The 24,467-nt window shown below is 35.9% G+C and overlaps 1 protein-coding gene across 3 annotated transcripts in view; it reads left to right on the top strand.

Moving 5' to 3' along the window:
- smc4 (structural maintenance of chromosomes 4) overlaps positions 1-24,467 on the top strand; it is a 51,377-nt gene that overhangs the window by 22,575 nt on the left and 4,335 nt on the right. For all 3 annotated transcript variants that reach the window (XM_062977506.1, XM_062977509.1, XM_062977508.1), the window contains exons 11-22: positions 7,440-7,673; positions 9,612-9,797; positions 11,432-11,593; positions 12,267-12,492; positions 12,590-12,669; positions 15,375-15,527; positions 16,662-16,788; positions 18,203-18,392; positions 19,195-19,339; positions 19,891-20,064; positions 22,909-23,091; positions 23,544-23,776. In XM_062977506.1, the coding sequence (XP_062833576.1) occupies positions 7,440-7,673; positions 9,612-9,797; positions 11,432-11,593; positions 12,267-12,492; positions 12,590-12,669; positions 15,375-15,527; positions 16,662-16,788; positions 18,203-18,392; positions 19,195-19,339; positions 19,891-20,064; positions 22,909-23,091; positions 23,544-23,776 (2,093 nt within the window). The remainder of the gene's footprint in view (positions 1-7,439; positions 7,674-9,611; positions 9,798-11,431; positions 11,594-12,266; positions 12,493-12,589; positions 12,670-15,374; positions 15,528-16,661; positions 16,789-18,202; positions 18,393-19,194; positions 19,340-19,890; positions 20,065-22,908; positions 23,092-23,543; positions 23,777-24,467) is intronic.

A 24,467-nucleotide genomic window follows, 5' to 3' on the forward strand; every position in this document is an offset into this window, starting at 1 on the left:
AGTGACCTGCAGTCCCCACTGCCATAGTGCCAAAAACTGGCATGGTATTTATGATCACTCAGTATACTTGTTTCTTTCCTGAAAACTTGCCAGGGACTATAAACCAATGGTTTAAGGACTGGCATTGGTCCAGAAACCACCATTTTGAATAGTGCTGCTGTCATTATATTAATACTAGCTGTGCCCGGCCACGCGTTGCTGTGGCATTGTCTGGTGGTGTTGGTGAGAACTTGCTGAGGTAGTGGTGGTATTGAATGTCTATTGTATGGTTGTCTTTATGTTTAGTATGCATTAGGTTGTATGTATACTGTGAAAGTGGTGAGGGGGTCTAGGTCCCTGTGTAGTATTATATAGTATTTATACGTTGTACATGTGTTGTGAATGCTTGGATTGTGTCCTGCTGCATAGTAGAAAGGGTTGGGCTGGATGGCCCTTAGGGGTCTCTCCAAACACTTGGATTCTATGCTTCTATTATTACTTTTATTACCATCATCATCATCATCATCATTATTATGTAGAGGCTGGATGGCCATCTGTCAGGACTGCTTGGATTGTGTCTTCCTGCATGGTAGAAGGAAGTTGATCTGGATGATCCTTAGGGGTCACTCCAAACATTAGGATTGTATGATGATGATATTATTATTAGTAGTATTAGTATTAGAATTAGTATTGAGAGGCTGGGAGTGCTTGAATTGTGTCCTGCATGGCAGAATTGGGTTGGGCTGGGTGGCCTTTAGGGGTGTCTCCTAACTGTCTGATGCTATGATTCGATGTGTATTATTGTGCAGATATTGGATGGCCATCTGTCAGGAGTGGTTAGATTGTGTCCTGCATGATATAAGGAAGTTGAACTGGATGATCCTTAGGGGTATCTGCTAACCTTAGGATTGTATGATATCCTTATTATTATTATTATTATTATTAAGAGGCTGGCTGGCCATCTGTTGGGAGTGTTTGGATTGTGTCTTCCATGGCAGAATTGGGTTGGACTGGATTACTAGAGTAATTATTTCATATTACAGTACAATCTCACTTATCCAACATTCGCTTATCCAGTGTTCTGGATTATCCAAACCAGTCTGCCTTTTAGTAGTCATTGTTTTTGTAGTCAATGTTTTAAATTCATTGTGATATTTTGGTGCTAAATTTGTAAATACAGTAATTACAGCATAGCATTACTAAGCGTTGAACTACTTTTTCTGTCAAATTTGTTGTATAATATGATGTTTGGTGCTTAATTTGTATAATCATTACCTAATTTGATGTTTAATCGGCTTTTCCTGAATCCCTTCTTATTATCCAACATATTCACTTATCCAACGTTCAGCCGGCCTGTTTATGTTGGATAAGTGAGACTCTACTGTATATTTATAATCTTATATTATCTGCTTAGAACTGGATTATATGAGGCCCCTTCTACACAGCTGTATAAAATGCACACTGAAGTGAATTATCTGGCAGTGTGGACTCAAGATAATCCAGTTCAAAGCAGATAATATAAGATTATAAATGGGTAATATGGCTGTGTGGAAGGGCCTTGAGTCTACACTGCCATATAATCCAGTGAAAATCAGATAATCTGTATTTTATAGGCAGTGTGGAAGAGGACTGAGGCCGAACTGTGCCTGTCCCCTGGGCTGAGTAGGTTGCTAGAAGACCAAGTGGGCAGAGTTTAGCCTTCTAAGTGGCAGCAATTGGATAAAAAACAAATATTCCTTTCCCTCTAATTAGGACTTTATTTTTCTTTACTTTTTGTTGTATGAATGTAGATGCATGGATGAAGGGTTGTGTTGCCAAGTTTAGTGTTTGTGGGATGTGTTGTTTTGTCCGAGGCTGAATTTTTTTTTAATCTTTTTATCCTTTTATATATATAGATAATAGGGTTGGGAAAGTAGTAGATTGTTTGTGGCCTCGATTCCATTATTTTGCAATTTCCGAAAAGCCTCTGAGGTAATGTTTTTAAGTTTTTGTTATTAAAATGATATCCCTCTTTATATCCTGGGATCTCAGGTTAATCATTTTTTTCACCTTAAAGTGCCCATGGATGCCTCGAAACCACCTGCAAAAATACAGTGGTTTAGCATGATTCTGGCTGTATGACTCTCAATTTTCTTTCCCTACCTCAAAATAAACTCACCCAAAACCAAGTCTTGAAATGGCATCACATCATTTTCTGTGTTGTTGATGTCTTTTATTGCCGGGATCACAGGGTTGTTGTATGTATTCCGGGCTATATGGCCATGTTCCAGAAGCATTCTCTCCTGAGGTTTTGCCCACATCTATGGCAGGCAGCCTCAGAGGTTGTAAGGTATGGAGAAACTAAGCAAGGAATGTTTATATAACTAGAAAGTCCTGGGTGAGAGAAGAACTCTTGTCAGTTGGAGGCCAGTGTGAATGTTGTAATTAATCATCTTAATTAGCAGTGAATAGCTTCATTTCCTGGCTTCTTCCTGCCTGGGGGAATCCTTTGGTCAGAGTTGTTAGCTGCCCCTGATTGATTCATGTCTGGACCTCCTCTGTTTTCATAGAGTTGCTTCTTATTTAATGTTCTAATTTTTGAGTTTTTTAAAATACTGGTAGCCAAATTTTGTTCATTTTCATGGTTTCCTCCTTTCTGTTGAAGTTGTCCATATGCTTGTGGATTTCAATGGCTTCTCTGTGTAGTCTGACATGATAGCTGTTGGAGTGGTTGAGCATTTCTGTGTTCTCAAATAATATACTGTGTCCAGGTTGGTTCATCAAGTGCTCTGCTATGGCTGATTTCTCTGGTTGAGTTAGTCTGCAGTGCCTTTCATGTTCTTTGACTCGTGTTTGGGCGCTGCGTTTGGTGGTCCCTATGTAGACTTGTCCACAACTAAATGGTATCCGGTAGACTCCTGCAGAGGTGAGAGGATTCCTCTTGTCCTTCGCTGAACGTAGCACTTGTTGGATTTTCTTCGTGGGTCTGTAGATAGTTTGTAGGTTATGTTTCTTCATCAGTTTGCCTATGTGGTCAGTGGTTCCCTTGATGTATGGTAAGAACACCTTTCTTTTGGGTGGATCTTTGTCTTTACTCTCATGGCTTGTCCTTGGCCTTACAGCTCTTCTGATGTCCATGGTGGAGTATCCATTGGCCTGTAGAGCCCAGTTCAGGTGGTTTAGTTCACCTTGGAGGAGGTGTGGCTCGCAGATTCTTTGTGCAGGGTCCTGTCAGGGCTTTGTGCTTCTTTTTTGATTTGGGTGATGGAGTTTTTATGAATTTTCTATTTGACAAAAATGCACCCATGTGGGTTGCTAAGCAGCTGTGAGCTCGAACTCCCTTCAAAGCTGTTACCCAAACTTGGTTTATATCTGAACTCCTAGAATGATAATACATATAAAGGTGTGATTGACAGATGCTGCCGTCAGAATATTATTGCAAACCATCACAATTTCTACAAGGAACATCAAGGAATTGTCCCAGAGTTCTGCTCACTACTGCCTCTAGGCTGCTTTTTTGGAATGTGTTCCCAGCTATGCAGGGCATCTGGAATCTTTGAGAATCACAATAAAATATAAATAAGTAATATGTGTAGTCCCCTGTACTTCTCTTGGATCAATATATCCTATTTTGCACCAACAACATGGTAGCAGGCAAGGAAGATCAGACTGGACACCTCCCATAGTTCCTTGTGCTATATTGGCCATAGTTTTCAAGTTCCACATCAGTTGAAGATTGTTGATTCTTGTTGTCCATGCTCTCTCTTCTGTTTCAAGGTCCAGTCTTTACTTTGACTTTCATTTGTTTGCAACTAGCCACCAAGTACATGACCAAGGAACTTATTTGAGCCGACTCAGTAATATTAATTTTAATTCTGTGTTTTTCACCCATGGTGCTATTTTGCCATTAGACTATTTGAAAGACTTTCCTTTGGAGAAATTAGAGAAGCCTGCAAACTGTAAATAGAAAGTATTAAAGAGGAACTTGAGCTCCTACATCTGGGGACATGTACTTGAGAAGAGTGAGAACATCATTAAGAAACAAACCTAGGTGCTTTCTTCCATTCTTAGGATGGGTCGAGGGAGGAATCCTCAGCAACAGAATTCATCCCAGTGTGTCATTTAAAGAAGCCCATGGCTCTTTTCAGTTGTGACTGTTAAGCCTCTTTCCTGACAGTTGTGTTTATCTTGCTATACCAAATGGATGTGTTTGACTGTCCCTGATAAACATAGATAGAAATCAATTAAATTTAAAGGAGTTATTGAGGACAGAAATAAAGAAAAAAAATTATTGTGGGAAAGAAAAAGCCAGCGAAAGCAAGAATTATATATGACTGAACAGCAAGATCACAGGATGAGAAAATGTAAAGAAGAATTCTACTCAGGTGACCACCAGCCATTGTCCACTCACACTCCAAAATGTCTTCTCCAGAGCTGTCTTTCTAGTTTGGGAGAAAATAAACCTTGTTGAAGTTGAAAACAATTCTGCCCTTTAGCTTGCTGAGTTCATTTTCCCTCAAATGGCAGACTGATTGCATAACAAAACTGGATAAGTGTTTGGAGGGGTCCACAGATAAAGAAGAAGAAACTGTCCTTAATTCCATAAATTGGGTAACTCAGGATAATGGAAAGTAAAAAGCTAGATTTAATTAGCCATTCTAGACATTGTACGCATGCACTTGCACATATGGCGACAGCCATTTTGAATCATAGGGAGACGTCAGCCATTTTGATCAAGCTTTTACAATGTTTTCTCAGTTTCTTTTGCCATTTTCCAGTCAGGTTTCATGTCTTCATTTCTCGATGATTGCTAAGGAACTTTAAGAATTGAATCAATTGCCCACCCCTAGCCTCCACATCCAAAAGATCTAGAGATCCCTCTCTTGCCCCATCTACATCATATGCTTTTCCTGCCTCTCCAGTTCATTTCACAAAATTTGGCAGGTAGCTCTTAGAACTATACAGACAAGTTCAGAAGCCGAGGCAATTCATTCCTTTGAGAGTCGTGAAGAGGAGTCACAATCTTCTTCACTCAACTTCTCTCACTGATTTTTCTGACTGAAGTGTAAAACTTGTTAGTTTCTGGGAAACAGGACTAATGAAAGAGATGTTCATCAAACTTATTTTATTCCTCTTCTATCAAAAGTTATAGCAGAATCCCAGCCGACTTTTCCACACTTCTAACTCCTGAATCTTCCAACTAAGCGACAACCATGATCCCAAGAATCAGCCTCTCCTCATGAATGTCTCTCTTTCTTTTTCCAGTGATTCCAAATATATAGTTAAATAAGAATGGGACAACCCATTATTATAAACCAATTCCTATTATAAATTAAGATAATAATATAATAACCCCATATAAAGCAGGAAGAAAATTGATGTAGTACAAATCTATATACGTTTTCTCCAAATCTGTGAATCTTGTTAATCTCAGTCTCATCAATGGCCAATTTCAGCACTTCTGACTAATGCACTGCTGCCTTAGAAAGGAGCTCTGACCCTTAGAGACTATGGTGGCATACACTTTTCTCAAACATTCTCATGAGGTCTCTGCCCTATTTATTCAGGCGTCTTCCACAGCATCACTTATAGTCATAGCAGACATACAGTGGATCCAGGATATATTTGAAAATAAAGACTTGATACAAAGTCTTTACTTAAAGCACTACTTACAGTCTATCAATCCTTAACCTGAGAATGATTTCATTTAAGGTGATACTTTGGTTGCTATATCATCACTGAGATGATTGCCCAAATTGGCTATTGTGTTGGCAATCCGATTTGAACAGGACAAGTTACTGTTAACTCTGGAACCTACTTTTCTGTCTAACCATACATCAAGAAAGGAGACAATGGAGGTCATTTACCTACCAAAAATTTGTGCAAGGCCAAATCATCCAGGTGAGCATAGGTGGCACTTTGGGTTTAAGGCCTTTTTGAAGAGAATTTTATGACTTTAGACATACATGAGCTTTGTTTTATATATTCCTAGAAATTTGAGACAAAGACCATCGAATATAGTTATCGGTAGGTGTATGAGGACATGCATTTTTCAGTGCTATGACAACAAGCCAAGACCAAGCAATGTGTGGCCCCATTCCACAAAGTCAGTGGCTACAAGTATAGCTTATGCTATTTTGATATTCCTGCAAGGTATGTGTGATGATGCAAGATGGTTTGAATCATCAACATTTATTATGTACTAGCTTAGGTACCCAGTGATGACTCGGTTGAGAATTTTGTAACTATAAATATTAGAAGTAGTAATTGTTTTTGGATTTTATGAATGATCCTATTTGAAAATACATAAGGATATGGGTAAACTACAATGCTTATCAACGTCTGTCATTGCCCCCAAACTGCACTAGTAGTTAAAGTTGGTCATAAGAATATGTGTGCCACGTTTGGTCCAGATCCATCATTGGGGTTCACAGTACTCTTTGATTATGGATGAACTACAACTCCCAACATTCTAGGTCATTTCCCTTCAAACCCCGCCAGTATTTAATGTTGGTCATGCTGAGTGTGTGTGCTATGTTTGGTCCAGATTCAGTTGAATTCTGAGGACTCTTTGGTTGTGGATAAACTACAACTCCCAACATCCAGAGCCAGTTCCCCCCAAATCCCTCCAGTACCTTCTATTAGTCATGTTGGGTATATGTGCCAAGTTTGGTCCAAGTTTGTTTGCCAAGTTTGTTCCATATCCAGAGATCCACCTTGAAAAATACAAAAAAACCTAGACAGATGCATACATGCACATATATTTTGACTTTTATTTATATAGATCATGAATTTGATCAATTTGCAGGTGGCATTCAGCAAAATTGTGTTGAAATCACTAATTTCTACTTAGTGTGCTCAACCAAAAATGGTTAAGTCCCAATAGTAGTGGATTGCTCCTTTATGCCTTCCCAAGACTGGACATAATGTTCATACTGGGATGGGAGAAGGAACAATCCATATGCTCACTCAAATAAAATTTAAAAAGAAGAAGAAAGGACTAGGGTTCAATTAGAGAAGAAGATTTTGCATAGGTAGAACTAGATAATCAAAACTGTCAGGGAAGGCCTAACTGAAAAGGAACATGGGCTGCAGGGATAAATCCAATCATAGTGGATTGTTCTAACAATTAGAAAATGAACATTCATGGTATGTTCAATCTATCATTTTATCAGCCCCTCATAAGTTTCTTCTATACTCATCCTCATTTTGAACGTATTTTCAGGAGTACCAGTTGCTGCAAAAAAAGAAAAAAAAATCCTGGGAAGAAAGAGTCAGTCCTCATTTCAACAATTATCGAGGACAGACGGAGTGATTGTTGGTGGAAGGAATTTTCGAAAGAAATGGCAATTCTAGTCTGTTATCTAGGTGGAATGAAATATCTTTTCATAGAGAAAAACTGGGACCATTTATTTTTTAATTTATATGGGAGAAAGTATTTTGTAACACATTTCTTTACAATCTTTTCCCCATTTTTCTAGAACAAAGAAAAAGAACTCATGGAATTTAGCAAAGCAGTTAATGATGCACGTTCAGATTTCGACGTGGCAAAATCTGAACTTGATCTTTATCTTAGTCGTCATAATAATGCAATATCTCAGTTGGAAACTGCAAAAGGAGCTCTACAAACTGCTTCAGGAACACTTAAGGAAAGGATAGCTACTATCAAAGAATTGGAGTCAAAATTACCTCAGGCTGAACATGATCTAAAGAAGGTTAGATTTTATGTTTTTGTTTCTTAAACATGTAACTTTGCAAGTGCTAATGGACTTTCAGAATCATGAGTATCAGAAAGGTAAGGGTCAGAATCCAGTAGTAAGATAAGATTTGTAACACTGCATATCTTAATGCTTGTAAAACAATAGTAAATGAAGACATATGTAGGAAGATTTCTCATAACTACTTTTAAGAATGTTTCTGACAATTTGTTTCAAAGCATTTCTGTATTGAATTGGAAGATAAGGTTACTAGAAGATGATAATGTGTATTATCACCATTGAGATAATCAAACTACAGCTGGAATCTTGTTGGGAATTTTTAATACTGTAAATTAATTTCAAAATTCCACAATTTAGAACTGCAGAATGGTCCTTCAAGAGAGGAATATTGTCATAGCTGCACCATCAGGATTATTGCATAGGTGGATTGAGCATGGCCGTTGAGCAACAGTTATGTTGCCCAACAGTATGGCACTCTGTCGAGTGGATTATCCTTGCACAGTGATAGTACAAGGAGATGGCGTAACAGCTACAGGGCATTGGTTAATTGAATGAAGGGCAATGGCTACTTGTGGATGTCCTGTGTCTGGATGTAAAAAATGCCCTCACCTTTTGTGATCACCTGTTGTGCACTGGCAGTCTCCATTGTGCAGTGCTCCACTGGACATTGTTATATTTCTTTAGCATTTTTGTAAATCATTTTACTGGTATAGCTCTATTATCATAGTTACTGTATGTATCGTGGTCAATGATACAGAATATCCCAAGTGGTAGAATTGCCACTTTTAAAAAGTTAAGGAAATTGGATAACAGTCAGAAAACGACTTTTGTAGTGGATTTTTGTGAACAATATTTGTGGCAGTGAGAATAGAGAAGTAGCAGTATGTAAGTGTACTGTCATGATGCAAAGATATTCTATTGTATCAACATATGTTCTGAAAAGTTTTCATTGGTTTTTGTTAAAATCCATAAAATGAATCTTATAAAGAAATCTATCAGCTGCTTACAATCAGGTAATGTGTGTGTTTAAAAAAATCTGAATTGGTTTCCATTTCTATAAACATACTAATATTTGAACAATAGTAGACTGATTTTTGTCACCTGGGAGCTAGCTATTATTTCTTCTTGCCAGCTGTAAGATCCAATCCTGACATATGAGCCACTCTCTGTTACAATATAACTCCATTCAAAACAAATTACACATTCATGTAGCAATAAAGAGGAAAAAAAACTTCTGAAAATTAAAAAAAACATGTTTAGAAGGACATGCAGAGCTCTACCTGTTAAACAGTTTGGCATGGCTGCCTATGTAATCACAGTTTAAATTATATGGCTGTTTTTTTTAAAAAAATAATCTAAAATCAGACTATTGGTTTGTAATCAGAGAGATAAATGAAATAAAATCTCAATATAATCACATGTTAAATCAGACTCCAGTCAATTTAGGTCACTGAAAAAGAATCTAATTTCGAATTTTTCCAAAGAAACCTTATCACTGAATATAATTAGTAATATCTGCTGTGGTGCCACTGATGCAAAGTAATTGTCTTGGCGTCAAACAAATAGTGTGTCATCTTCTTTCCCGAATGATTTTTCTGTCATTGCAGAGAGCTGTAGAACAAAACATAAAGAACATTTTAATACTTTCATTTACAGAGATTCAGCTAAGGTGTTTTCCATATAGAAGTCCCATTGTCATTCATTGTCATTATTACAGTATCTTAAATGGAGTTTTCCATCTATTTGTGTTAGAAAATACCAGTGCATTCTAGCCTTTCTCCAGTTTATTTTGCTAAAGATACATGTTGCCAGAATTATTTGTATTTAAGCAGATTCACTATTTCAACTAATATAACATTGAGTAATTCTGAAACAGACGTTTATTAATGCTTGTGGAATTGTTAAGAGAATGGAGTTTGATTCCCTGTTTTTAAGAAAGAGAATGAACTTGAAAAACTTGTGAAAGAAGAAGCAAATATAAAAGGTTATGTTCAAGACCTGCGCCAGAAAGTGGAAGAAGCTAGAAGTTCATTGGCAGCAAATAAAAGTCGAGGGAAAGTTCTTGAAGCTTTAATGCAGCAGAAGAAATCTGGAAGCATTCCTGGAATATATGGAAGACTGGTAGGGTGTTTTTTTCCTTGCCATTTCCTAGGTTTCCTTCCTCTCCTGGGTAGGCTGACAAAATAATTTGGCAAGGGGAACTGGGGTTTCTGGGCCATTTACTATTCCCATCTTTTGGTATGACAACTGTCTAATCCCTCTTGTAAATTAAAAGATTATTTCTAAATGAAGGAAGATATATTGGTAAAAATCAATGCATCATCTAAATAGAAATTGAATAAAACTTTGGAAGAAAAAATGGCATAAAGACAAAAACCCTTAAATTTTGCTATAAAGATAAATCACTTCTTAATGAGACTTCAGTTTTTATTTTTTAGGAATCTTGTAACTATGGGCCATGTTATTTTGAGCTTCCTTCCCCCACACCATACACATTATCTGTTCTTAATGTTTTTATCCCACAGTTTTCTGGATGTAATTCAGTCCTAAATACAATCACTGTTGAGGGGGAGTGATCAGTAGCTTTTTAAGAAAAGCTGTAAAGTGGTGACAAAGCAGAAGGGATATGGAACTGTTCATGTCTCTTGTAGAGTAAACTGTTCCTAAAACTCTAGGTTAAATTGTACCTAGCCCTGCTTTAGTTTCTGATCACTGTCCCTGCAATTCTTAATTTTACATAGGTACCCTGAAAGACAGCATAACTTCATTTCTTTAAATGAAAATACTTACCATATATACTTACATTTATAAGCTGATCTCAAGTATAAACTAAGTGCAGATTTGGGGTCAAGGGTATAATTGTTTTTTTATCTTTTGTCTGCCCTCTCCGATTTGCTATCAATCTCCCCTCAGTTGTCTACACCAGCTCATTTGTCTCCTGTTCCTTCCCAACTTCTCTGAGGAGTCAAGCAAGCTAGCTGTGTGAGGGGGCATCAATCTGAATAGAGAATGAAGAAACACCAGCCCCACTGAGAAATATTTAGCTGAAGGAGTTGCTTGTTTCTTGTCTTGCCTGTTTTCCCTGGTCACAGCAGGCCTGGTTGATTCCTCAGAGAGGTTGGGAAGGAAGAAGAGGAAACAAATGGGTGGCTGTGGGCAGTCGAGGGCGGGTGGGGGATGCAGTGGAGTTGGAGCATGCAGGCAAACTTAGAAATCAACAGTCTCTTGAACCAAATATTCCATGGTACTGCTGGTGTTTCTTTGCACACCACTGAGACTGAACCCCTTCCCAGCATGCAAGAATCTGTTGGTTTCTTTGCTTGCCGTCTTCAGCTTCCGTTCACGATTCGCAGCTGGTCTGCTTGCCTCCTCGGAGGAGGAGACAAGTAGGCTGACCTGCAGACAACTGATAGTGGGTGGGCAGCAAAGAGTCCATCAGGGAGATCCTACCATTAAAAAAGTACTGAATCCCTCAGCTCCTCCCGCTAGAAAAGGTTAATGTCACAAACAGCTGCAACCATTTTCCTCTCCAGACATTCAAACAGGCCAGAAATGGTGGTGGAACACATAATGGGACCATTTTGACCCATGTATAAGTCAACACCTGTTTTGGGATTTTAAAAAATATGCACAAGTATACTTGAATATGAATTCCTATAATATCAGTTGGACTTGGAAAGAAGTAAACACACAAAATTATACTCATTTCTATGATTACATAATACATTAAATTATCTCTTTTTTTTTACCAATAGGGTGATTTAGGTGCAATAGATGAAAAGTATGATGTTGCAATTTCCTCATCATGTTGGGCACTCGATCACATAGTTGTTGATACAATTGATACCGCTCAAGAATGTGTTAATTTCTTAAAGAAGCAAAACATTGGAGTAGCGACGTTTATAGGACTTGACAAGGTTTGTATTAAAAGAATTGATAGGTACTTTTACACTGGTGAAATGGAAGAACTAAAATATTCTGCCTAGAATAAATTTTCCTTGGGTTTTATTCATTTTAAATTGTATTGTGCATTTCACAGTTATTTCATTAAACTTTGTAGTATGGTATATACATTATATTCTTTTGTATGTAGTAAATGTGCATAGATTTCAAAATGGCATCAGGCCTGTAGCAGTATCTTTAATTTCTGAGTTTATTATGATTTATGATTACATATGTTAAAGTTCCTTAGCTATTTTAATAAGACTGGACTTATTATACTCTGTTTAAATAGTCTCACTAGGATATGTTTATGATTGATTGCAAATATTAAGACTTCTCCGTTTTTTACTTCAAAGGCAAGTTTGTGATCAAAGGACAGCCATAATGACTGTCATTGTTTTACCTCTATTCACATTGGTTTGAATAGAGATGAGTGTAGACAGCCATCCTAAGAACATTTAATGAGAGACAAAGTCCCACTGGATACAGTGAAATTTCCTTTTGAGAAAATATGCTTTAGCTTGTACCAGTTATAAAGTACAATCAAAATGCAAAAAAATCCTCAGAAGTTGAATATGTTTATCACATAAGTGTGATTATTCTTGATTGTTCGTACTGTTACTTGTGATCCTTTTTATCTTCTTCCAGATGGCAGTGTGGGAGAAAAGCATGGGCAAAATTCAGACACCTGAAAATACTCCACGTCTGTTTGACATGATAAAAGTTAAAGATGAGAAGATTCGCCAAGCTTTTTATTTTGCAGTACGGGATACTCTGGTAGCAGATAACCTGGATCAAGCTACCAGAGTTGCATTCCAGAAAGACAAGAGATGGAGAGTAGTAACGTTGCAAGGACAAATAATAGAACAGTCAGGTATGTCAAAGGTGCAGAACTGCACTTACAAACGGAAGTTGAGTGTGATATTAGTAGTGCTAATATTTTATTTCATTTCATTTTGGTCCTTCCATAGGAACAATGACTGGTGGCGGCGGAAAACCAATGAAGGGTAGAATGGGATCCTCAGTTGTAATTGAAACATCACAAGATCAGGTTAGCACACTTAGGAAAATTTTGACTGAAAGATGACTGCCGCATTCTTGAAATTCATTTTTGGATAATTTGAATTCTCAAAAAAAAAAAATTTCCCAGAAATAAGCTTAACAAAGATAGAATGCAATATTGTAATAGCACAATGTTTTAAGGTATTCAGTGCACTCTTACCAATAAGAGAAAGAAATTGAGTTAATGGAGTTAAATGTTTGGGATTTAGCAGGCTCATATTTTGTCTTATGTTCCTCAGTATCTATAGAATAAAGTTGGCTTCATGCTGCATTTGGTCATAGCGATAACTTGTTATATTGATGAATGGAAACCTAACTGAATTTTAGCCTAGCGTTTTCTTCATCTCTCAGCATACCCTTTCATAACTTCCTTTATCAAGATAGCCTGTTTAAAAAAACAAAACATAAGTAATATTAACCCATCATACTAAAAGATGCAATGTCCTTGCGTTTTGCTACTCTATGTAAGACAGTGATGACAAGAAGAAGGCAGTTAGCATTTTTATTACATTTATGGAATAATTTCTAAATTGATGAGAGCTCCTCCCATCTCCAATCTTCCAGAAATAAATTATGTAGAGTTGCTAATAGTACAATTGTTTATCTTTAGTCTGATCCTACCTAATAAACGCTATATTTGAGATTAAAGTGCTATTATCTAAGCCTTTTCTAGTTCTACTGAATCTGTTTCTTGCTTCTTGGTTGGCCCACAACTACCTGACAAATGAACTTTTCTTCATGGTATCTGCCTCGTGTAAATAGGTTTTGTACTTACACAAAGTCTTCATCTGAATATACCAGAAGTATCTTGGCAGTAACCTGGGCCTCTCTCTATGCCACATGCCTATCTGGGTCCACCAATTAACTGTTACTTCAGTTTCTTTTCGTCTGCCAGAGAGTTGACATCTTTCAGGGTATTCTCTGGCTGGGCTCTATGAACTTACCTGTATTTCTATTGCTAATAACTCTCTTGTGTCAATATGTCTCCCTACAATTTCTATTTAAAAAAAAAACTTTGTGTGATTTCTCTATTTTATGGCCTCTTCTTCCCTGTTTAAAATCTGTGTTTTTTAACAAGCCTCTTCTTCCCTATTTAACAACTTTTTATGAGCATCAGATGATGATGCAGCCGCAAAGTATCATTATGTGATGCTCATAAACAGTATTTATTTTGTTTGAGCAAATGACATAGTGTTCAGCATTGTCAAGTCTTCACAAACCCGGCTCTAAAGAATAGAGCACAAAAACTCATATTATACTTTTAGGAGGAGTAACTGATAAAGTCGCAACAAACGAAGCTCATTTTTCTGCTTCTGTCTTAAGCATTAACCCAAATGAATAGGTTGCTTAAGGGAAGACCTCAGGATCAATATCTTTGTTTATCAACAAATCAGTCTTCAGTTTTAGTACCAATTAGATCATCAATACCGATATCATGTTCAAGGGCATCTTTTCCTACCACTTCAGCAGAAGACACGTTTCTCCTCACATGCTACAAACATTACAGTAGCACATTATTTGAAAGCTGTGTCCTCTTCTACTTTGAAATACCAAGTATGAGCCTCAAAATTAGCATAGATAATTTGGGACATAGGAGACCTTCCTCCCAAGAGAGTATCGAAGCAGGTCTCTGATCATGTTTCGGATCAAGAAGAAAATCTCCCTCATATAACCAATCTCATGGATGGTACTTAACATCAATATCAAGAAGAGATATATCAACATTGATGTTAAGGACAAAATGTAGTTGCTTACCTGTAACTGTGTTTCTTCGAGTGGTGTTCTGTGGAATTCGCACAGAAATGCTGCGCAGGCGCAGTAGAAGATCCCATAAGTGCGATTTCCACAGAAGCACCACGAAGAAGAAACTTGCCATCTCCACCATAAGGGACAACAAGATTGCATTCATCCCCAAGTTTGTATCTCAATTTTGTATTAATCAAGATATACTGTTACCTACCTTTTATCAGAAACTATCTACTCTATTGGAGTAATCACTGAATGTTTGATGCGCTTTCACCTACTATGTGAACCTCACATCAACATTTCAGTCAACAAAAAGATTGTCCACTATAATGGCTTTAGATGTGGGAAGTAGATGTCTCTCCAAACGGGTTTCTGCCATCAGACATTCTTATGAACTGGCCAAGAGTTCAATACCAATTGGATTTTGTATATATTGAACCAGCCTTCATCTACTGCTTTAGTTAGAAGTGTCACAATTTATGTAAAACAGCAATCTAACTGCAGTTTGGCTGTAGAAGCCAGAGGTTATCCTCACTTCAGTGACACAAACTTGCCTGACTGTTCTCACATAGAGGTCCCTTTGGTTAAATGATAGTTTATGAAACAAAGTAACGGTTTATTGGTGAACTAAGATAGGAGCATTGGATGGTGACTGCCAAACTACTCAGCTCTATAATATTCTGGATGATGGCTCTGCACAGGTGCAATACCTATTTATGTGAGGACACAGATAATCACAGAAAAAACTCAGTTACAGATAAGCAACTTGTTTTTACATTTCTTATTTTCTACTTATTTTGCCACTGGCAAACTTACATATTGTCCCATATGTCTTTTGTGGCTAAATTATTTTTATCATTAAAATATGAACTCAATATTTTACTACAGCCATTTCTTTATATGCTTATATGTACGTTACTAATGATTTTACATTATAACTTTGTGTAGATAAATGAAATGGAATCTCAACTTCAAAAGAACTACCAAAAAGTAAAGCAGTATCAGGAATGTAAAGTGCAGCTTGAGGAAGAGATATTAAAATTGCGTCAGAGTGTCAGAGAAATGAGGAACACTTTGGAAAAGTACAGTGCAAGTATTCAGGTAATACTAATCTTCATATGGAAATCCTCGCACATTTATGTAGTGGCAATGGCATAACCTGTTCATTAAAACACAAATGGAGAATCCAAAATTTGTTTAAGTTTAAAAAAAAATAGGAGGAAAAGTCTAATAGGACTTCCCCTGCAAAGCCCAGTGACCACTGTGTATGCTCACTAGTCATAGATTTCCGGCTAAAAGTTGCCAGAGTGGGAGTAGAGAAATAAGAGATCTTGGAAGTGGAAGGAGAAATGCTAATGCTAAAACCTATCTGTCTTGCAAGGCAGGGTAAAAAAAATTAAGGGAAAAGAGCAGAAATCACTGGCTAAAAGAACGAACTTTGGGCTCCTGCTTCTGATGCCAGAAGTCATAGATTTCCAGCTAAAAGTTGCCAGAGTGGGAGTAGGAGGAATTGATTGGATGCTGCAAAGGAGCAATCTGCAGTCATAAGGGTTATTCCCCTCCTTAGCATTTCTCCTTCCACTTCCAAGATCTCTTATTTCTCTTTTGAGTTTTTCTTTATTTAGATCTTCCTTTCCTTCTAATAATAAATAATGTATTAGCATATGACATAGTAATTTGTGCATTGGACTACAACTCCAAAATCCTAAAAACTGCAGCCCTCCTTGTCACATAAAAGGAAAGGTTGTTGGGGATTATTCCCAGAAAATGCATGGAAAATTATTCTCTTTAATTATTCTTCCTTTGATCAATCTTTTGTCAAAGGATCAGGGGGATCAGTGTGTGTTCCAGTTTGAAGGTGCTCCACTTTCATGACATAACTGGGCATTCTATCGGTTCCCTATTTATGTGCTAACTTCATTTAAAAGTTATATTTTATACTGTACTTCTGGGGTACAAATAAAATATTTTAACTGTTTTCATTTGTATGCATACTTCTTGAGGGAAAGATTTTCAGCACAGACATATGCATTTATAATTGCATCTGGAAGCATGGGCAACTGGAAAGCAGTTCTGTGAAGGAAGGAAAACACGATCACTTTTTGCTTATTAGAAATTGTGAGGGGCAGACTTAAGAAGTGTACTGCTAGGTATAGTCAGATAAGTATCATGGTTATTTCTTAGAAACCCTAATACATTGTGCAGATAAATAACAAGCCTGTTTTTGTACTTTAGAGTTTGTCAGAGCAAGAAGCTCACTTAAAAATCCAAGTTAAAGAATTTGAAGGAAATGTAGTTGCTGCAGCTCCAGATAAAATCAAGCAAAAAGACATGGAGAAAAAGTGTAATAAGTTCAAAGAAGGTGTGTATACCTTATGTTGAAATATGAATGGGGACAAATTCATAATTTCTGATTAACATAATAATGAAGCTCACTTTCTACCTAATAATATAGTATATATTGTTTTTACATAAAAAGTGTATGGTATTTCTGAGTTTTGATCATTTTATGTATCCTTCAATATTCCAAAAATAAATGGTATGCTATTTTGCTAAAAGGATTGTGTTCTGCAATAAAATTCTCCAGAATTTTATGGAGAAATATTTTAAATTGGGGGCTGTTGATACAAATAAATAAATGTTTAATAGAATATTTACTGTAATTTCATTTTAAAACATTCATTTTTTTCAGTCAGTAATCTGAATTTTTCTATCCCTTGTTTGTTTTGAGGAATTTAGGTTCACTGGGCACATTCAGTTTATAGATTTTCTTTGATGGATCTCTTATTGAACTTACATTCGCTTTGTTTAAACCGTGATATAGTTTTAAAATATCTAATAATATAGATCTTCACTTACTACAACCTTGTGCATGAAATACTCCCACTGTGCTAGAGTTACTTATGTGACTTTCTAAACAGTTGTTTTTCTACCATTTCTGGGTGCCTGCTGCATCTTAAATAGTTGTACTTTTTTCCCTTAGTCCCAACAAATATTATCATATGAATATTTCTGAATTTTCTAGTTCTATCCCACTTTGCTGGCCTATTAACATTTTAAGATCATGTGAATACAAGTAACATATATATTAATGTAAATAATTTGTTACCAATGTGATCTTTCATTTAATATTTTTCAAAACATTTGTGTATCTTTGCTTATTTTTCTATTGAGAAGTCTGTGCTGTAGAATACAACTGTGTGTAGGGGAAATGTGTTACATTTCTGAATGAAATCCAGTGTGAATTTTTGTTAGTGTAACATCATTTTAAAAACGATGGAATAAATTACAGAACTGATTAACATTTAGTACCACAATTTTTAAAAAAACAGCCAACAAATAATCCAAATGTATAACATAGGATGACTCAAAGTAGTTAAGAATGCCATGTAATCATAGCCACAGGAATTACAATATCAAGTATGTAAAAGATATAAAAATAGATATAAAGGAACTGTTAATGTCCAGGATAGCTGAAGATTGGCTTGTGAGTAAAGTCTGACTATCCCCTCAGCTGAAATATTATAGATTTTTTCAGGAGTGGAAAATTATGACAGATTCAATTATTCAGATTTACTGGATATCTGTTAATAAGCTTATATTTATTAAATAAATTGGCTTTTCTTTTTAGGTAAATGTTTTTGTGAAGCAAAAAGTAAATGAATAATTCCTACAGTTTTGTAATTTCAAAATTCCTATCTGTTAAAATAGAGAAAACAAAGTATTGTGAAATAACTTTTAATATATTCACCATTTTCATCGTATGTCTTTGATAGAGTATGACCGGGTTGCTGCAAAGGCTGATAAACTGGAAACAGAAGTTAAAAGACTACATAATCTCATAGTTGAAATTAACAATAAAAAACTTAAAACTCAGCAAGATAATCTTGATAAAATAAACAAGGAAATAGATCAGTGTACTTCTGCTATTACTAAAGCTCAGGTAGCCATCAAGACAGCAGACAGGTATGATTTTGTATTCTTTGTGTGCCAATATAGAAATGTAAGTGTGACTTTATTGCTGTATTTTGGTTAACAACGGAATTACTGGATCTGTTCAAGGATTTACAACATGATTATTGCTTCTGTCCGTTTTCTAAAGGGGTTACATTCTAAATATTTTCTGTGCATGGATTGTTGCCCATGGTTAGGGTTTTAGGAAATGTATAAATTTGTGTATAGGCTCATGTACAGTAGGATAGAAGATAGTGAGCTGGGAGTAAAATCCATGGAAAGGATGAGGAACATTAAGAAAATGTTAAATATGTGGGAAAATAGATCTGTAATTTTGTTTGCCAGAAAGTGCACAGATTTTGAAATGCTCTGTGTGTAAGTGAGATTATTATTAGGGGGGTGTAAAATGAATATTCAGAGTTATTTTAGATTGCCAAAAACGTATTTTGGGTACCCTAGTAACAATGCAAGTGTGTAATATGTCTATAATACTGCTGTTGTTTCATCCAACATTGGCTTCCAAAGCTGTTTACAATTAATTTCTATACATTACAATTGGGGATATGTTTGTAGGATGGCAGTCTCTTTGCTATAGAGAGAAGGGGCAGATGGAGCTGCAGATGGACTCGGAAGGAATGGTAGCTACTAAAGGTGCCAAGCCACAGAAGCAGGGTGACCTGCATGTGACCATGAAACAGCATGGAAATTGTTGGCACCAGTCTTATATTTCTCTAGAAAACTGATTTATATTCAAAGTCTAAATATAACTAGAGAAGAAGTGTTACATCTGCATTATTATATGGACTCTATTTAGAAACTTGAAAAAATCAGAGGATACCGTGCTTCGCACTGAGAAGGAAATTGAAGAGAATAAAAAGAACTTACAAGATTTAATGGAACAGCTGACTGCAGTGGAAGAAAGAGCTGGTGAAGTTATGAATGAGAGCAAAAAAGCTGAAGTATGTATACAGTATTCTTCAGATGGGACTTTAAAAATCAGCGCAGTATATAAATATTAAAAATATATTATGTAAAATGTGCAGTGTATCCGGGGGTCTTTCTTATTTGATTAGAGGGCACAAGTGGTTCAAAACAAGTTGTTTTTACAACCATTTCCCTTAAAAATGAAGTATCAACCAGAATGATCTGAAGAATGTTGTTATTGTTTAGTTACATCAAAAACACAGTATCAACTTGAGGAACTTCAAAGACCAGACAATCTTATCACATCTTTGTCCATTTATAAAAATGTGAGTGAGTTAGTTTTTGAGATTCAGGATATTAAATTTTTAAAAGAGTGATTGCACTATAATTTGAAAGCTTTAAAATTACTTTATTCATCTTTACTCTTCTCAGAAGCAAAGAACTGACCAAAACCTAGTCTTGATGTTATTTGCTGCAAGTTCATTAGAATTTTTCCATTCTCTTAACTTTGAATAATCACTATGTTAATGTTAATTAAAGCATGCATAAGGCAATGCAATAATTTTCTAACTTCTGATTTGTTAAGGAGGCCTTACCAGAGATCCAAGAGGAACATCGATCTGTGCTTCAGAAAATTAAAGCTATCCAAGAAGAAGAGCATTTGCTTCAAAAAGAGGCTCTGAGCATTAGACTTAAAATTGAGCAGTTAGAAAGTCATGTTGTTGAGCATCAATCAAAGATTAAGTATTGGCAAAAAGAGGTGATGAACATTTTATTATGTACTAATTTCAAACAACAAAATGCCTGTTTGACCAATTGCTTTAATACACAGGGTTAAAATGCTGCATATGACCACACACCAATGCATCAATTTCCTGAAAAAACACTCATATTGAAAAAGCTTAAATCTTTTCCAAAGAAGATTGTTTTAGAATTCATACTGAGTTATAAGCTGTTATCCTGTGGCTCTCCAGATGTTATTTGACTGTACACCCAATAGGGATTATGGGAGTTGCTGTCCAACATATAAAACATTGTCTGCCCCTGATTTTTGTTGCCCAAACAGCCTGTTTTGCTATATAATGTATCAGTCATGATCTGCTTTAGCTTAATCTGGCTTGCTATGAAACTTGATAGCATGTTTTTCTCATCTGCAGATAAATCCTCTCACCCTTATGAAACAGTCAGGATTAAGATCTCTTAATCTGAAAACTGATTTGTCATTGGAGGCAGACATAAAATATGTAATCAAGATGTGACATTAATTCTACTGAATCATTGCTACTGCTCAAAACTTCAGGGATGATGACAAGTTGGATGGAAGAGTTTTTGATAATCTATTATCTCATCCTGAATCAGCAGGATTCTGTTTATTTTTAGAATAGTCCTGAAGATCAATTTGTGATAAGACCAATGTATGAAGAAGAAGACATTATCTGCCTCCTTGCGGCTTGAGGAGCGGTACAATAAGGTTAAAAAAGAACAATAAAACACAACTATTAAAATACATATAACACAAGACCCCGCACCATTAAAATGTAGGTTAAAATTTACAAGTTAAAATTGGCTGGTGGGCCAGCTGAAAGAGATAGGTCTTCAGTTGTGTTTTGAATTTTGAAAGCTGATTTAGCTGCCGGCAAGTAATTCCATGGTCTCTTCCAGCAAGTCATTCCACAGTCAGTTTTTAAAAATTCATTTCAGAAAAAAAGAAAGAAAAGCACAAAACGCCATAAGATACAAAAAACAAAAGACACACACAAACCAAGCAAACATAACATAATCCAATTAAACTTAAATTCCCCAGTGCTTATTTTTGTTTTCAAAGACTACTTATTCCTTAAAGTATTTTTCTATTTTCTCCCACTCTTTATTCCCCATTATTCTATTTAATTTGTCAATTTCTGTGGCTTCTCTTAATTTCAGTTGCAAATAGATGGAAGGTACTTCAGTTATTTTCCATGTTTTTGTCAATACTATCCTTGCTATTGTAATCATATACATAATTATTCTCCTTGTACAACTATCATTTTGAGAAGATACAGCTGTAGCATAAATTTTAATTTAATTTTAAAATTATGTATCTTCTTCCAATAGTTCTTAATTCTTTTGCAGTTCCATAATCTATGATAGAGTGTACCTTTCTCTTTCTCACATTTCCAGCATAAATCTTTCCTGGTTTTATATATTTTAGCTAGTGTCTGTGGGGTTAAATACTATCGATAGTGAACTTTGTAAGAATTTTCTTTATGATTGCTAAAACATGTAAAACATATCACGTCTTTCCAAGTTCTTTCCCATTGGTCAGTGTCAATTACCCTCCCAACATTTTTACCATCTTGATCATAGAAGTGATGTATCTACTGCCAGATCCACTCTGACTAAACTTTGTTCAGATGGGGGGTTCATTGCAGTATGCTAACAGCTTAAGGTTTTTGGATGCATTCATCAGTACACACAAAATTTCCAACTCTTTCACTTTTTTTAGGAAGAGTCTTGCTGGATCAGGTAACTGAGGAGAGAAATCATGTCGATGGGACTGAGCTTGTGAGGAAGAGACCATAAAGCGGGGCTCCTTTCAGGGCTACAAAGCTCTAGAACAGTGGTGTCAAACTTGTGGCCCTCCTGGTGTTTTGGACTTCAGCTCCCAGAATTCCTGGCCATTGGACAAGCTGGCTAGGCCTTCTGGGAGGCCCAAACATCTGGAGGGCCACAAATTTGAGCATTGTTCTAGAATATTCCAATGGTGAGCCTGCAGGTGCAAGACCAATTTGTATGAGGGCACCGATGACCCTTCAAAGAAACCTGTTCATTGTGGGTTCTCTGGGCCTAGGGAGACGTTTTCTGTCCTTGCGCATCAAAAATGGATATGCTGTATCTGAAAGCTGGAGGGAACAGCAGACCCCTTTTGATACTATGCTTTACCGAGAGACCCCTGCTTCTTCAGTGATCAGTATAAAAACATTACGTTCTGCTAGACCCCTTTTTTTCTTTACTGAACTCAGTGCAACACAACCTTATCACTCTGAGCAGAAATGCTGACAAGAGCTTGATTCCCTCCTCCCAGCATATTCCTTTTTTATTTTGCAATAAAATGTTTGAGAACCTTGCTTAGCTGGTTTTCTAAATGCCAATAGGTTATGTCCTTACAAGGCAAGGGACTCTACAAAGTTTAAGACAAAATAGCTAAGAACTTGGAAAAGTGTTCTTTATTCTTCTTCACTTTCTTATTTTCTTTTGAGATTATTTATTATTATATTCTCCATAAAATGTTTAACCTTTGCTATCACACTATTGTAAAATGAATTTATTTTTATTTATTCCGGTCATTTATACCACATCTTTCTCCCCTTTGGGACTCAAGGCAGCTAACAAGCACACAATCTGTTCATAGTTTAAAACAAAACAAATATAACAATTAAAAAATCATTAAATATTCCTGTGTGGGTGGGTAAAAAGTTAAAATATAGATAAGATATAATAAATTCAGTTAAAATATACAGCATATTCAATAGCTAATCTAGACAAATGAGCAATTAAGGTAGAAAACTACCAGCAGGATTATAGATATGCATCTGTGATATTAAATTAAGAAAATATATTTTAGATATCGAAAATATCATTGCATCCCATGGAAGACAAAGAAGCAGAAGAACTTCCAGTGCTCAGTCAAGATGAACTCGAAGCTATTAAAGATCCAAATATTATTACCAATCAAATAGCTCTTCTAGAAGCTCAGTGTCACGAAATGAAACCAAACTTGGGTGCAATTGCTGAATATAATAAAAAGGTAAACCTTTTTTCAATGTCCTATAATTCTTTTAACCAGTTAAAATCTGTAGCGTATTTGCGGTCATAAATTGTAACTAAAACTTTTAAATGATCTGGGTGAATCATATGAAGGATATGGATGTTCATCAGGTATGAAGTGGGCTCAATACAAATATGAATGTTCCCTACAAAAGCAATCCTTTATAAACTAGAGTTTGAGTGGTAATCAGCTATTTTTGTTTGGGATTCAAAGAAAAGGTATAATTATTTAAAAAGGCATTCCTACCTGAGTAGTTATCACATTGCTGAAATGTTTGAGCACACAGTTAATGTCTAATGGAAGCATGTATATTTTAAAGTAATTGATACTGGATGTCACCAGTGTTTTTGTTTTTAACCTACATATATTAAATGTAAAAGATATTTTTAAGTATGATGCTTTGTTTATTGTGGTTTTTTGTTTTGTTTTAGGAAGAGCTGTATTTAAAACGTGTAGCAGAGTTGGATGAAATTACCAATGAGAGAGACCGATTTAGAGAAGCTTATGAAGAACTTAGAAAAAACAGACTTAATGAATTTATGACAGGATTTAATGTCATAACAAATAAACTAAAGGAAAACTATCAAATGCTTACATTAGGAGGAGATGCAGAGCTGGAGCTTGTAGATAGCCTGGATCCTTTCTCTGAAGGAATTGCATTCAGGTTCGTATGTTACGTACTTTTCTTAAGTGATATCAAACCTTTTTTGAAAGCATGAGCTCCTGTTATCAGTTGTATATTAAGACCATATCATATATGCAGTAGAGTCTCGCTTATCCAACATGAACGGGCCAGCAGAATGTTGGATAAGCGAATATGTTGGACAATAAGGAGAGATTAAGGAAAAGCCTATTAAACATCAAATTAGGTTATGATTTTACAAATGAAGCACCAAAACATCATGTTATACAACAAATTTGACAGAAAAAGTAGTTCAATACACAGTAATGCTATGTAGTAATTACTGTATTTACGAATTTAGCACCAAAATATCATGATATATTGAAAACATTGACTACAAAAATGTGTTGGATAATCCAGAACGCTGGATAAGCGAGTGTTGAATAAGTGAGACTCTACTGTACCTATCTTTTACATACAGGCCGAGTATCCCTTATCTGAAATGTTTGGAACCAAACTTAGATTTGAGGGATATGCATGGAAAAATATTTAGATATCTTGAAAATGGGACCTAAATCTAGAAAAAAAAGTGTGCTTCATCTTTTAAATATTTTGTATATGAAACAGAGTTTGTGTACTTTGAGCCACCATGAAGCAAAAGTGTCACATTCCTATCCACTTATGTAATATAATAATAAGAATATTTACCTACCTCTCCTTGCAGCTCAAGGTG

This window comes from Anolis carolinensis, chromosome 3 (assembly GCF_035594765.1).
Source record: "Anolis carolinensis isolate JA03-04 chromosome 3, rAnoCar3.1.pri, whole genome shotgun sequence".
NCBI classification, from domain to species: domain Eukaryota; kingdom Metazoa; phylum Chordata; class Lepidosauria; order Squamata; family Dactyloidae; genus Anolis; species Anolis carolinensis.